Here is a 16388-nt window from a genome sequence, read left to right on the forward strand (position 1 = left end):
AAAATAATAGATGAATAAAAATTTTGATCTTGTATTTGCAAATATTTTATTCATTGTTGAGAAGTTTAGAACACATTGAATCATAGTAGCAGGCAAATTTGCTGTCACCTTAATACTGTAGATTTCTTATGTTCCTCACATTTACCAGAATACCTCACATTTTACAGATTTTTTAAAAGATTTAAACATCTGCAATTTCATTAGAAAAAATTCTAGTTGTGACTTCCTTTTCATCAAAAACAGCCAATGCCTTCTAAAGTTATTCAAGTTTGCAGAAAAAAGTGCTTTTCAGTTTTTCTTTTTTAATTTTTCATTTCATAGATAATTTTTAACGAACTACTTACCAATTGGTATGTGGTTAAACCGATGACTTCAATCATGCCATCATCAGTTCTTGGTGATTGAAAATTGTTTGATCCAGATGTCCCCCATGGTTTTGTACCACCTCCATAACTAAAATTAAAAGATAAAATATCATTTTAAAAAAATAACATAAAATATCAATTCGTACTGAAAAAGAAATATGGTCAAAACTACCAGAATATGATAGCCGTGTTTCTGGCTCTATGGGAACACCAAAAAGCTCGATAACTTTCACCCAAGTGTTTCAGTAATGATTTCAATAAAATTAAAAATAAATTATGATTTTCAAATACCTGATGAAATTCGGTAAATCTGGATAAAATTTGGCAATTTTATCATGATGTCCGGCATAAAATCGATTTATATGGTTAAATGTACTGTCAAGTTTTGAATTTTTACTAAATGTGTAGTAATTAGAGTATGATTCTGAAAACCATATGAACGGGAATCATTGCTAAATGAATGATTTAAATACTGTATATTTAGGTTTTATTAACTGGAATTTGGACTTCTGTTAAAAAAGGCCGGGGTTGTATACTCGACTCCGTTAAGTCCCACCGAGTAGATGCAATTTACACGCACAAAAAATCTGAGAATTGAAATTCATGTATTCGATCGCTGACGAGTACCATGGGCACGGAGATCTGAAGAAAATTTCTTTCCCCTTCAGAAATATGTCAAAATTGTGAAAGTTGCCTTACAAATGAGTGGTGCTGCCATCTATCCGGCATGTTTTGAGATAAGACGTGCTTTCACCTTTGAGGTGCTGTCTTTTTAAACGAAAAGCGCACCTTCCTGACTTAATTCGCAACAAAAAAAAAGCCAATAATTGGCGTGCTTGGTTTGTCCAAGTGTTATAAGAAAGAATACATGCTTCTTTTACCAGAGAATGTCTATACAACACATAAAGGTGATTCCAACAGTATTCTTTTCTATGTGTAGGATAGAGTTTTTTAAAAAAATACTACTCATTTTTAATTCGAACTAAAAAATTCATTTTATCCTTAAATATTTATGAACTTTTAATACTAAAATTAATCCATAAATGAATAATAAATGTTAATATATTTCATTAAAGTATTTAAAGCACCTGTACTGATTTAGTCTCACTCACAGTTCAGGTTAACTCTTCAATTTTACGCACGGTAAACTAAAGTTACCCAAGCTGGAACCTCAATCCCTTTTCTATTTTTACATTGTGTCTTTTTTAACAAAATTTAAAAACAAATTCCCTAGATTTCATTCGTGCTGTTTTTTGATGCAGCAGTTCCCAATATTTTTCATCGTTTCTAAAAGTAAACCAAAATACATAGTGTTACAAAATGGATCTTACTAGGAGAATAATACGACTGATGGAAACATAACCGAAAAACAATTTTCTCCGATTTAAGTTCTCTTCCAAAAAAAAAAAAAGTGTTGCCAATTTTTGCATCAAAAATCGACAAATATTTCCAAACTTTATCGCATTTCAGAACCTATTTTTGCTTCCTTAGAACTCCATTCAGAGAATGTTGCCTACTTAGACGTGCAGAAAAATAATGTTCTCCGAAAATCTGAGCTTCAAGCAAAATGTAAATAAGAAACTTTATTACTTTTTGCTTTGATAACGTTGCAGGCTTCAAAACACAAAATACTCCCAGTTCAGGATATTGAATTTTCAAGATATTTCAAATTTTCAGAAATGTCGTTTTATAACTATAGAGTTCGAAATTTTGAAGCATTTGGAAACTCAATGAAAGAAATTGAAAATAATTTAACGCCTAACTTTTCTTTCCGCTTCAAAGAATTTTGATTTCGTGTATGAAAACTAAAATGAGAAGTTGAACATAGCTTTACTTAAGTTCTTTCAATTTCAGACATATCTGATTTCGTTTATGAAAACTAAATTTATCTATTGAAAGTAATTTTTCATCAAACTTTTTTTTTATCAAAGATATATATCATTTTTCTCATTTAAAATAAACTTGCAATTGAAATAATTTTTTGTCCAATATCTTTCTATCTCAGATATATTCCATTCATGAAAATTAAACGAATAAAAAATAAAATGGGGTCGGGATAACCTGATTGGCAGGGCGCTGGACTCAGGTTCGTGAAAATGGGAGTTCGAATCCAGACTGGCAAGGACTCTCCGTGTAGTAAATTGTAACTGGTGCACGTTAAATCTGTCGGGTCACAAAACCCACTATGATTCCATAACAAATTACGCCTCTGGGGATACTGAATTGGAGATTGATTGTTCTCTGGTTCAGGTCAAAATTACGATCTGTGGATGATTGAATGGATGCATGAATGGGTCCGCACTATAAACTGGTGTGACGTATGAGTGTGTCAGAAGGTGAATTATTAGCCATAGATGACGCCACTGGAAGAAAAGAACAATCGCACACCTTGCCTTAATGACCTACGACAATAATAACGAATTAAAGTAATTTTACACCAAATCGATATCGTTCATGAAAATTAAAGAAGTTGTAAAAAAAATTTTGCGCAAACTTTTTTCTAACTTAGATATGTGATTCCGTTCATAATTTTTTAAACTAAGTTTAAAAATAATCTAGCTCCCAGGTTTTTTCTTTCAAAATGTATTTGACGCCGTTCTTTAAAATTTAACTTGAAAATATTTTTATTAAAACTAAATTAAACATCGAAAATAAATTCATGTTAACTTTTTCCAATTGTATGATGTATTGAGTTTTATTTATGAAACATCAATTTATTTTCTTGTCAGTTTAGGTTTGAAAATTATTCCTAGAATACTTTCACGACGTGGTATCGGTTATTTTTTGTATCATACAATCCTATCTCAATTTAAAAGTACTTTGGATCATTTTACCTGCAATCGTGATGTATATTTGAATCAACTTTATCATTTTAATCTTCTTTATTTAAATCATTTTATCTTTGTTATCAATAGATTCCTCAATGAATTGAATGCAGTTTTATTTTTAGAAGCTTATCTTTTGAAGCAATGAATTTTAAAAAAAATACAAGGTGCTCGCGACGACAGCTTTTAATATAAATTTATAAAATTCTTTTCAAAAAGAAATTTTGAAAAATGTATTTGCTAGAGTTCAGAAATAAATGTTTAAGCTAGAAACAAGGAAAGCGCTTTAGAAATCTAACAAATCATTACTGTGGAAAGTGGGAATGAAAACGCCGAAACTTATTTTATTGCTGACGAAATTAGAAATGAGTTCAAATGAAATTATTAGAATTTTTTTTCCTGCTATGAAACAGGTTTTTAAGTTTTGTGATCCCGTTATTTACAGTAATAATAATTTGTCAGATTTCAATAGATTTTCTTCTTCTTTTTCTCTTCAAAATTAATTCTTTTTACTCTATTTTTATAAACAATTCTATAAGTATTTATTTAAGGCAGTTAGCATGGATAAAATAGAAATAAATTGAAAAATAAGATTCAGGATATTGTATACTATACGTCCTGAATAACGGAAAATACGAAAGAGTCTTTCCGAAAGTTAAATATATAACCATTATTATATCCATATTATAACCCGTACATATTTAATGGGAATTAAAGTAAAAAGTTAAATTTTAAAAATATTTTGAAATTATTGCTTCAGAGCCTGCGTTTAAAAACATTTGTTGGTTATTTTACTTTCGGAAATTTTTATTTATAAGGAGGATTTTATTTGTTTGGTTTTTGCGAAAATGATAGATAAGAATTTACAAAAGTATGTTTACATTTTTTGCCCTCGTGAAATAAAATGTCACTGATAGATTTGAATAGGACGTTGCTTTGGCTTTTTTTTCAGAGGACAGATTTTTTTTCAAGAGTAAATGGGTTTTTAAAAATACATACTCCATCAATATTTCAATAATTATTTATAAAAACGTACAAAATATTGAAATAAAATAATTGAATTTTGAAATGAGTATACATTCTTATATTCTGCATTTTAGCTTGCAATATTTTTCTTAAACCCTCAAATGAATAATTTTAACGAGTAGTAAATTTTTGATTAGATTCGATGAAGGAATAAAATATGTTTTCAACTTGAATTTTTTAAATTTTCACACTAATTTAATAAATTAAATTTTAAGTGTTTATGAATTAATTAAATATAATTTAACATTTTAAATTTAGAAAATATTTGCATCAACATTTTCTTACCTTGAAATGTTTAAAAATAATATGGAATGAACCTTTAATTCTCTCAGCTTATGTGTCATGTCTTGTCCATCACACTGTAAAAACAAGCATTATAACCTCGGTCATTAAATATTTGGCTAAATAATTCAATAAGATTTATGCAAAAACATTTATGATAATTTCAATTTCTTTCAGAAAGGCATGAACAACTTCGTACATTTCAATAGAAAAAAACCAAATTAGCCTAAAAAATAAAGGTGCAAAAGATCGACATGTTTTGAGCTCTCAAAACAGAACATTGTCACTATCCACCAGCAAGAAAGAATGTTGTATTTCACGTTTCATCACTGTTGGTACTTTTGAAAAAGCAAATCAACTTCCAAATTGATGCTAAAAACTTGGCTTCTTTAGTTAAATAAAAATTCGATGCATGGACTCAAAGAAAAATGCATTTTGTTCGAGCCCATTATATCAAACACGTACTTTTTTTTTACCTTTTAACGAATAATTTATTTCTGGAAAGAATTAATTAATATATTTGTGAAACTATAACTGATATCAGAAAAGAATTAAGAATTTAGATTTGTTAGATAAAATTTATTCAAATTTTGACACAAATTTTTGTGGTAATTTTCTTTACCCCCGAACATTAAGTGTTATAAAAAATTGGGAATTTAATGAATTTTACTTCTTTTTAATTGGAAAAATTTTTTATGAATGCTACAAAGTAAAGAAAGAATTATATTTGTAACTGTGATGTCATAAAAACGTTGCATATTTCCTAGCTTTTTAAATTTCTTAATTTCATAAACTGAAATTTTTAATCATTCTTAATCTCGTTTTAATTAAGTTAAACAAATTATTATTACATTTACTATTTTTTATCACATTTTATGAAGAAAATATAAATATTTTATTTTCTTCTTAACAATCAATGTAACGGCTAACATTTTAATTCAATACAAATGTAAAGTTTACTAATTTACTGTCACAACTAAATCGAACATCAAATTCTATTTACATCCCTTTACATCTTAAGTTACTTTATTTTTTTTCCAAAAAATGTTGTAGTTACAGGGTTATATTAATTCTCACTGTCTTTTTAGTAATTAAGCTATAGTCAAATTATTTCAAGTTTAATATTAATTACAAGGGGTTGGCTAAGATTTTGGCTATTTTATATTTCGATAAATCGCCAACTAAGGATGTCTTCCTATGCTTTTAACTGTCCGTTGGAAATAATTCAATCACTTTCAATTTCGAATTCTTTGTGTTAGGACTGGGTGGTTTCAGCAAATTAACGGTCTGACCGTTAATTTACTTAACGAAATCTTCTCCAGGTTAGAATAATGCATCTGTTAATCCCAATAAGGGAGCATCCTTATATTGTGAGACCTTAATGTATCTAATAATAATGTTTCTAGACAAAAATAAACCAATAATTATTTTTTTTATAATTTTGTTCAATTCTCTAAATTAAATCCCTATGTCGTAAGAAGTGTAATTGTACCAAAAATCATTACTATTGGGTCCAAAATGTTCACAATAACTGCAATGAATTTTCAACTTCCAACAAATGAACGTCTTATAGATTATAGCGTTTATTCGCAAATTTATTCAATATTTCAACATAGTTTTTTAAGTTATTAACAAATGGAAACCCAAATTAAAAGTGGTGGATAGTCCACCATGAACGTATAAAATTGATAATGAAAATACAAACCACTGCCTAATAAAGGGTTAAAATATATAAAGCATAAGCCATATTCATTATCTTAGGTAATCATTTTGAGCTTATTCTATGCTTTAAAACATGTTTTTGAAACCTTGACAATTTTCTTAAACATGCAGTTTAATCTATGTCTAAACTCAAAAGCTCATTGACATCATTTTTAATAAATAATTTTTTTTCCAATGCCTACCCGATTGACACTCTTTCATCAATAGGACAAATTCACTCTTTCAGGGGCACCATAATAGGTGGGCAAACGTTGCTTCCACAGTAAGGACAGATAGTACAGAGAATGAAATGCCTTGACAGGGATTCAATCCCAGGACCTTTCTGGTGTGAAGTCAGCTTCTTGAGAACAATGCAGTCCGGTTGGCGAATTTGATAAATATGAATATTATGACCTTTACAATGGCTTTTGCCCTTTCTGTAAATATAGCTTTTAACTTTACACACTTGAAAAAATTGAATCTTTTTATGGCGATTAAGGTAATATTTATTGTATTATAGCCAAACAATGTATTTTTCTGTATTAAATTAAATCGTAGTCATAATTCATTAGTCATGCAATAAACTTCTAAACACATATACCAACACATAAAAGTTTTTCTTATATATATAATGTATTTAAATTTAAAAAAAAAGGAAATTTGATTATGCTTAATATTTTGCACTTACTTCCAAAGAAATATAATTGCAGAGATCTTTCCATTTTCTTTGTATTAAATCTTTTCCACCAGCTTGCCCATAAAACATTTTGTTCCGAAACCTGCTATTGAACTTACCCGGTCTCGCCTCTGAAAAATTTAATTTATTTCATCCATTTATTTATTCAAATAATCGATTCTAAATAATTATCTGCTTTTTTCGAGTTTAATTTAACGTATTGAATGATTTGAAGAAAAAAACACTTTTTCCCTATACCAAATATCTAGATAAAATTTATAAACATTCTTTATACGGAAATATACTGAATTGGTTTTAGGATCAAACCCCTCTTTAACATTTAATACATATTTTTATAATACACTAGTTTATTTTTAAAATTTATCTCTAACTGTAGTTCGAAATTCCGACCAAGATCATTACAATCTATAAAGTTTGCTGTCTCTGATTTTTCAAAAGAGTGTTTAGTTATTTTCAATTGAGACCCGTGTAGTTTTGAGTATTAAATTCTAAAGTAAATTTCTAATAGAACTTACGTCAAATTTTCTGCTAATTGTGACACGACATTATTACCTATACAATATTTAAAATAAGAATTTTTTTTTACGATTTTAAAATTTATGGAAATGGTAATTCTGCATAAACTCAGGAGTCAATTACATTTACTACATAAAAGCAGTTGATTTATCAACAATGTTTAGGTTCGTGATTCGAGAAAAAATATCTCAAGCTGTAATTCGATGTTCTGACCAAGCTTATTATGATCTATGAAGTTTTATTGTCATTGATTTTTCAAAATTGGGTCGAGCTATTTTCAGATAAGATCATGTGCGCTAATGTTTTGTGTAATAAGTTTTAAACTAAAAATATCTCAAGCTGTTATTCGATGTTCTGACCACGCTTACTATGATCTATGAAGTTTTATTGTCATTGATTTTTCAAAATTGGGTCTAGCTATTTTAAGATGAGATCATGCGCGTTAATGTTTTGTGTAATAAGTTCTAAAATAAAAATATCTCAAGCTGTAGTTCGATGTTCTGACCACGCTTACTATGATCTATGAAGTTTTATTGTCATTGATTTTTCGAAATTGGGTCGAGCTATTTTCAGATGAGATCATGTGCGTTAATGTTTTGTGTAATAAGTTTTAAACTAAAAATATCTCAAGCTGTAATTCAATGTTCTGACCACGCTTACTATGATCTATGAAGTTTTATTGTCATTGATTTTTCAAAATTGGGTCGAGCTATTTTCAGATGAGATCATGTGCGTTAATGTTTTGTGTAATAAGTTTTAAAATAAAAATATCTCAAGCTGTAGTTCGATGTTCTGACCACGCTTACTATGATCTATGAAGTTTTATTGTCATTGATTTTTCGAAATTGGGTCGAGCTCTTTTCAGATGAGATCATGTGCGTTAATGTTTTGTGTAATAAGTTTTAAACTAAAAATATCTCAAGCTGTAATTCAATGTTCTGACCACGCTTACTATGATCTATGAAGTTTTATTGTCATTGATTTTTCAAAATTGGGTCGAGCTATTTTCAGATGAGATCATGTGCGTTAATGTTTTGTGTAATAAGTTTTAAAATAAAAATATCTCAAGCTGTAGTTCGATGTTCTGACCACGCTTACTATGATCTATGAAGTTTTATTGTCATTGATTTTTCAAAATTGGGTCGAGCTATTTTCAGATGAGATCATGTGCGTTAATGTTTTGTGTAATAAGTTTTAAAATAAAAATATCTCAAGCTGTAATTCAATGTTCTGACCACGCTTACTATGATCTATGAAGTTTTATTGTCATTGATTTTTCAAAATTGGGTCGAGCTATTTTAAGATGAGATCATGTGCGTTAATGTTTTGTGTAATAAGTTCTAAAATAAAAATATCTCAAGCTGTAGTTCGATGTTCTAACCACGCTTATTATGATCTATGAAGTTTTATTGTCATTGATTTTTCAAAATTGGGTCGAGCTATTTTCAGATGAGATCATGTGCGTTAATGTTTTGTGTAATAAGTTTTAAAATAAAAATATCTCAAGCTGTAGTTCGATGTTCTGACCACGCTTACTATGATCTATGAAGTTTTATTGTCATTGATTTTTCAAAATTGGGTCGAGCTATTTTCAGATGAGATCATGTGCGTTAATGTTTTGTGTGATAAGTTTTAAAATAAAAATATCTCAAGCTGTAGTTCGATGTTCTGACCACGCTTACTATGATCTATGAAGTTTTATAGTCATTTATTTTTCAAAATTGGGTCGAGCTATTTTCAGATGAGATCATGTGCGTTAATGTTTTGTGTAATAAGTTTTAAAATAAAAATATCTCAAGCTGTAGTTCGATGTTCTGACCACGCTTACTATGATCTATGAAGTTTTATTGTCATTGATTTTTCAAAATTGGGTCGAGCTATTTTCAGATGAGATCATGTGCGTTAATGTTTTGTGTAATAAGTTTTAAAATAAAAATATCTCAAGCTGTAATTCAATGTTCTGACCACGCTTACTATGATCTATGAAGTTTTATTGTCATTGATTTTTCAAAATTGGGTCGAGCTATTTTAAGATGAGATCATGTGCGTTAATGTTTTGTGTAATAAGTTCTGAAATAAAAATATCTCAAGCTGTAGTTCGATGTTCTGACCAAGCTTATTATGATCTATGAAGTTTTATTGTCATCGATTTTTCAAAATTGGGTCGAGCTATTTTCAGATGAGATCATGCGCGTTAATGTTAAGTGTAATAAGTTTTAAAATAAAAATATCTCAAGCTGTAGTTCGATGTTCTGACCACGCTTACTATGATCTATGAAGTTTTATTGTCATTGATTTTTCAAAATTGGGTCGAGCTATTTTCAGATGAGATCATGTGCGTTAATGTTTTGTGTAATAAGTTTTAAAATAAAAATATCTCAAGCTGTAGTTCGATGTTCTGACCACGCTTACTATGATCTATGAAGTTTTATTGTCATTGATTTTTCAAAATTGGGTCGAGCTATTTTCAGATGAGATCATGTGCGTTAATGTTTTGTGTAATAAGTTTTAAAATAAAAATATCTCAAGCTGTAATTCAATGTTCTGACCACGCTTACTATGATCTATGAAGTTTTATTGTCATTGATTTTTCAAAATTGGGTCTAGCTATTTTCAGATGAGATTATGCGCGTTAGTGTTTTGTGTAATAAGTTCTGAAATAAAAATATCTCAAGCTGTAGTTCGATGTTCACGCTTATTATGATCTGACCACGCTTATTATGATCTATGAAGTTTTATTGTCATTGATTTTTCAAAATTGGGTCTAGCTATTTTCAGATGAGATCATGCGCGTTAGTGTTTTGTGTAATAAATTCTAAAATAAATTTACAGAAGATCTCATGTCAAATTTTTCTGTTAATTGTGACATTACGCTATTACATATATATTATTTTAAATAACACATTTTTTACTACTTTTAAAATTTATGGAAATTGTGATTTTGTATGAACTCAAGAGTCAATCACATCTACTACATAAAATCAGTTGATTTATCAGTTTTTCAATCAATGTTTAGGTACACCATTGGTAGGTACAACAATTAGGTATCAATGTTTAGGTACAATAGAGTTGTTTTCATCAAGAAATATTTTTGTCGAAATATTTTGTCTCTTAAAACTTTAATCTGGTTCTGATGTTGAAATAAATTAAAGTATTATAACTATTGTGCGACTAAAACATGTTTTAGCGATAACTGAACTCTCAAAAGTTATTTCACGCTGTTAAAGTTTTCAAAGTTGTTGAGTTATCAGAGTTGTTAAGATAATAAAGGCTCTCAAAACTTAAGCCTCTTTAATAAGAGTCTGTGTCTTGATTATTACCTCTGGCTTCGTGAAACTCTAAGGCGATTCTAGCATCTACTCCAAGAGAGAAGTAGTTGTTGACAACATTGAGTGGTAAATTCTTTCGCCCCTCCTCCTGATTGCTTGTGTCAGCGTTAGGATTTGGAATGACATTCAACATCCACCTAATGATAAATATTTTCTTTAAAGATTAACAAAATATTCGAGGAATTAATAAATAGCTTATATTGCGTCTTCAAAACTTAAAACAAATCGATGAGAGATGAATTATTCTAAATGAACTATAAATAAAAGGACGATTGATTTTATTTTATTTTATAACCGTTATTGAACTGACGAACCAATTTGCTGGGTTTACAACTACTAATGTTATACTCCGTAGCCTTGCCATTTTGAACCCAGTCCAGAAGACAAGGAAACTTCTAGATCAAGTATTGAAAGAAATTTGACCTCGTGGACTTTTTGAAGAAACTAACCAGCATTTGAGGTTGTCTATCAATACATTTTGATGTTTGATAAATTATAAAAACGAAATCCTAAGAAGTAAATTATGATGAATTTATTAAGTGACTTAACTTGCGATAGATACAGTCACATGTGACTCTCAGAGAGTTATTAAAACTAAATCATAAATAAATAAATGATTTATTTAGTAAGTAACGTACATTATATTGCAAACATTAACTTGCTTTGATTCATGACGCATCATAAGAAATAAATTATGATGAATTTATTAAGTAACTTTACTTGCGATAGATACAGTCACAGTGTGACTCTCAGAGAGTTATTAAAACTAAATCTTAAATAAATAAATGATTTATTTAGTAAGTAACGTATATTATATTGCAAACATTAACTTGCTTTGATTCATAACGAATCATAAGAAATAAATTATGATGAATTTATTAAGTAACTTAACTTGCGATAGATACAGTCACAGTGTGACTCTCAGAGAGTTATTAAAACTAAATCATAAATAAAAAATGAGGCATTTAGAAAGTAACGTATATTATATTAAAAACATTAACTTGCTTTGATTCATGACGAATCATTAGAACTGAATCATGAATAATAAATGAGGAGGAATTTAATAAGTAATGTAGATTACGATTCAGATATCAGCACATTGTTGCTTGACGATTTACAAAGAATGAATCATAAGTAATAACTGGCGAGAAATTTTGTAAACGCATGTTAAGATAGAAATAATCAGCGCAATTTTATGTGTTACGAATTATTAGAACCAAACCATAAATAAAGAATTTAATAAGGATCGTAGGGTAAACGAACCAGTGAAGGAACACTATCCAGTGAAGGAACATTTCATATATATATATTGACTAAAAATAAGAATTTGAAAGTTTTTCTTCAGATTGATTGGTAACAATAGCTTACTGCCAAACAATAGAAAGTCATCTAGCAATGTTTTGGATTACCTGGTCAAATAGACTACTCTGGAAAATTTTTTGAATTAGTTATTATCTCTGCAATATCTTGTTTCTTTGAAAAATTATAATATGAGTATTTGTATTTATATGTTTGAAGTGGAATTAATTGCATGTAATAGTTTTATTTTTCTCATTGTGAAAAAGAGAATTTAAAATATAGTTATTGAAGTTACGTTTTATTTTTTTTAAGCATCATGTCATAATAAGGTACTGAGTTAAGGGTTTCTGGTTTTCACAGGGTTCCTTTACTGGTTTTTTTCTAAGTTAATGAAAATAAAAGATAAACTTTAATTTTCTTACACCTTTAGTGATGTTCCGCATCAAAAGTATGTTAAAAATACGAAAAGCAACTTCTAACCAGTGAGGGAACAGGCATGTTCCTTTACTGGGCATAGATTTCCCAGTGAATGAACAGTATGTGTTAATATGTTGACACTTTAATTTTCAATTCATGATTACAAAAAAAAGTTAACATTATCCAAGTATTTATATGTTATAATTTCAAGAATAGGCTTGTTTTTAAATATTTGTATGGCTTATAAATTCATAAAGAGCATTAAAAAATAGCCAACATTAAGTGCTCCTTTACTGGGTGTTCATTCACTGGGAAGAGCTCTTCCTTCACTTGGTCTTCTTACTACTTGTTATTTGAACCTCCAAAACTTTACAACAATATTATGAAAGTTCTCTACAATTTGTTTACATAATTTGCAATTAGTAACAAATATGTTGACACTGTCATTTAACTAAAATTACGAATTTTGAAATTAATATGATTTTTTAAAAGGCAAGCGAAGCTTAAGCGTTCCTTTACAGGTTAGTTTACCGTATATTATAAAACAAACGCAGAACTTCGGAACTTTGATATAAATTGTTGGAAATGAATCATAAAATTTAAATGATAAGAACTTATTTAATCATACAAATTTTAATGCATGTTGGTGGGATACATTTATTTATTACGATTTATTCATTTATGCAAAATGTAATAAATTAAATTTCTCAAAAATTTAATTTACAATATGTATATAAATATATATATATATATATATATATATATATATATATATATATATATATATATATATATATATATATATATATATATATATATATATATATATATATATATATATATATATATATATATATATATATATATATATATATATATATATATATATATATATATATATATATATATATATATATATATATATATATATATATATATATATATATATATATATTGTATATTGAACTATTTATATAACTTTTTGTAACCGAATACTGCCATATACTACAGATTTTTTTAAAAATATTGGTTTGAAATCAACATGACGTTGCCCTTGCACCACTGGATGTTACGTTTTGAATATCACTCATTTTGACTTCTTGTCTTTAGTATGTGTTAGTGCTGATATTGAATATTTATTAAATAAAAACTGTTTTAATGAAGTCAAATAGCCCAACTTATGCCAAAGGAAGGAATCATATTCGTAAGAACAAATAATAGATTACTGAAATATTTAAAAATTAATAAATTTACTAAAAACATAAAATTTTTGTTTTCTGTTAGTCCCCTAGGAAATATATGTGCACTTATTGAAGTTCAGATTCAATTTATATAAATATTTTGCACTAGTTATAGTGCAATATTTACACTGGTCCAACATACAAAAGACGTACACTTATTTAATGTTATTAGGCATAACAAAAGGAAGACATTTTTTTGAAAAGATGGAATTTCATCATATATGAAATAGAATTTTGATACTTAGCTGCTTTTTTTTAAAAAAGAAAATATATATTTGTGCTTTGTTTTCGCACAATATTCATTGAACTTTCATGAAAAATTCATTTATTTTGCTTCCAAAACAGTTTAAAAATGCATTTTATAAAGTTTTAAAAGGTACAGAAAATATTCGAAAATTAACTACCCCTTCTTTTATCAATTATTTTAATATTAACGACAGTATTCGCATACTTTTAAAATATCTCATAAACATTAAAATATTTTGGACCCACAACTACTTCGATGCTAAAAACCAGCATTATATTCTCTGTAAACAGGCATTCACACAGAACCTTAATGGAAGACCAAAAGAGTATTATATAACATTCGTTGACTAGGCACAATTGATGAAAAAATTTGATTTTAACTATGAAATAGATGTATGAATTTAACTATTTAATCTGCACTTAAAATTTTACTTCTGGTTATGTTTGACTATTCATTATAATTATTGATAATAATTTATATATTATTAGAGTTTATCTAATTGACAATTACTAACAAAAATATTTTGTAACAGATAATGTAAATACCTGTCTAGTTTTACGATTTCTCCATCTTCAATGTTTGAAAGAATCTTGGTCAGAGGTTCATCAGTATAGCCCTTAGGAAGGAAAAACAAATTCACCAATTTGAAACAAGAACTTGTTTTAATTTTGAAAAAAATATTTAGCCTTTTGCGTATGACTGGTACAATAAGTGTACCAGAATGGCTTCATTGTTCTAAGTACTTAAACAAAAAGTTTTTATTTTATTTATTTCCAATGGTGGATTATAGACAGTAGCAGCATACATAAACTTTAAAAATAAGAACAGAAACAAAAGATGCTCTTATTTTTAGAGTTCATGTATGCTGTTACTGTCTATAATCTGCCAATGGAAATAAAATAAAAAAATTTAAAAAAACTTTTTGTTTAAATGTTTAGAACAATGAAGCCATTCTGGTTAAACAAAAAGTTAAATTAACCCTTTGCTTGCGATGTTCCATATTGTACCATCACATGTGGTCCACATGTTGTACCAGCCGTAAATAAAAGGTAAATACATATTAATAGATAAAGTACTTCAAAGTTTTTCTCTCATTCCATGTTGCTTCAAGGGTTTTGATTCACTTTGATCAAAATAAAACTTCATTTCCCAAACGAAATTGAAACGCTTGAGTAATAAAAAATCGTATATTTAAAATAAGATCTCTCAGGAATTATTCGACCTATTTCGCACGTATTTTGTAATTTTCCATGCAAAATTATGTTCTGTAAAGTTCTCTAAAATTATGTTCCTTAAAATTGCGCAAATTATGTTCTTTAAAATTACGCAAAAAATTTTATACCCGATTATTAAATGTTTTATACTTTCATTACATTAAATTCGATACATAATTATTAAAAATTACTTCTTACATGGATATATCTTTGGATAAGCGAATTTTATAAGAGTGTGCAATTTTTTTTAATTGGTCAGAAAATTCTAGAAACATGATGAAATAAGCAAAAAGTAAAGTTAACATTAAGAGGTTCAAACTTTAAACCGCTCCTTTGATCAAACTGTTGTAACCATATTTCCCAGATTGCGACTATCCCATATGTTAATGATTTCAGAAATCTAAATGCGTCGTAAAAAAGGTATGTTTATTCAGAGAAAGTACGCTTTTGTGCCTAATTGCGCAACTTTAAGCATCATCTGTACTAATTAATAAGTATATTTGAAGTCACCCCTTCGAACCATTTAGATTAAGTTCTAGAACCTGAAGATCTGATCATAAAATCAAAGGTCATACAGAGTGGACCATTTCTTTACTTTGTGCACTACATCTAGTGAATTTTTAAAGAGCATTGTTTAGCTGTTGCTTTAGGAATTTAAAATCATTTAAAACAAACAGACAGTAACACATTTAATTTTAAACTAACTAAAACATATGCAAACTGTTAATGAAGTTCTTCAGAAACGCAAATGAAGGTTTTAATAGCAATCATTGTTATTCAAACATTTTCAGTTTTCATAAACGTTTCTCAAGCCTTCCTGAAGCATTTTTGTACACAACAAATGCTACAAAGTCAATATAACTTTGTTAATTGTCTGAGATTACTTGCAATACGTTGGAGAAGGTACCAAGTGAATATTTTTGTTCATTGAATTTAATCAGTCATATAACTATCAAAAAGAAACTTATACGGACCTACAGACTATTCTGCGTTTTAATTTTCTATGTTGCAATATTTGTTGGTAACGTCTAGAAACAAGGTACCTGACTTAAATATTTTTGTGCTATTACATCCATACATGAATATAATAAAAAAAATTTATGTATTATAAAACGTTTGAAACATTTAAACTACTCTAAAATCGCGTCTATGACTTGAAAAAGTGCAAAAGGATGTTCTTAGAAAGTTCTTGCTTTGTATGAAAGTACCTTTTTTTAGCGAAATAATAT

At 28.0% G+C, this 16388-nt stretch overlaps 1 protein-coding gene across 2 annotated transcripts in view; it reads right to left on the reverse strand.

Moving 5' to 3' along the window:
* LOC147806257 (eye-specific diacylglycerol kinase-like) overlaps nucleotides 1-16388 on the reverse strand; it is a 98433-nt gene that overhangs the window by 25853 nt on the left and 56192 nt on the right. For both annotated transcript variants that reach the window (XM_087169050.1, XM_087169048.1), the window contains 5 exons: nucleotides 14491-14561; nucleotides 10733-10878; nucleotides 6888-7006; nucleotides 4502-4575; nucleotides 345-453 (listed from right to left, as the gene is read on the reverse strand). In XM_087169050.1, coding sequence (XP_087025176.1) covers nucleotides 345-453; nucleotides 4502-4575; nucleotides 6888-7006; nucleotides 10733-10878; nucleotides 14491-14561 — 519 coding nt within the window. The remainder of the gene's footprint in view (nucleotides 1-344; nucleotides 454-4501; nucleotides 4576-6887; nucleotides 7007-10732; nucleotides 10879-14490; nucleotides 14562-16388) is intronic.

The sequence above is a fragment of the Parasteatoda tepidariorum genome, chromosome 8 (genome assembly GCF_982258835.1).
Source record: "Parasteatoda tepidariorum strain Cologne lab strain chromosome 8, Ptep-v5.0, whole genome shotgun sequence".
In the NCBI taxonomy this organism is placed as follows: domain Eukaryota; kingdom Metazoa; phylum Arthropoda; class Arachnida; order Araneae; family Theridiidae; genus Parasteatoda; species Parasteatoda tepidariorum.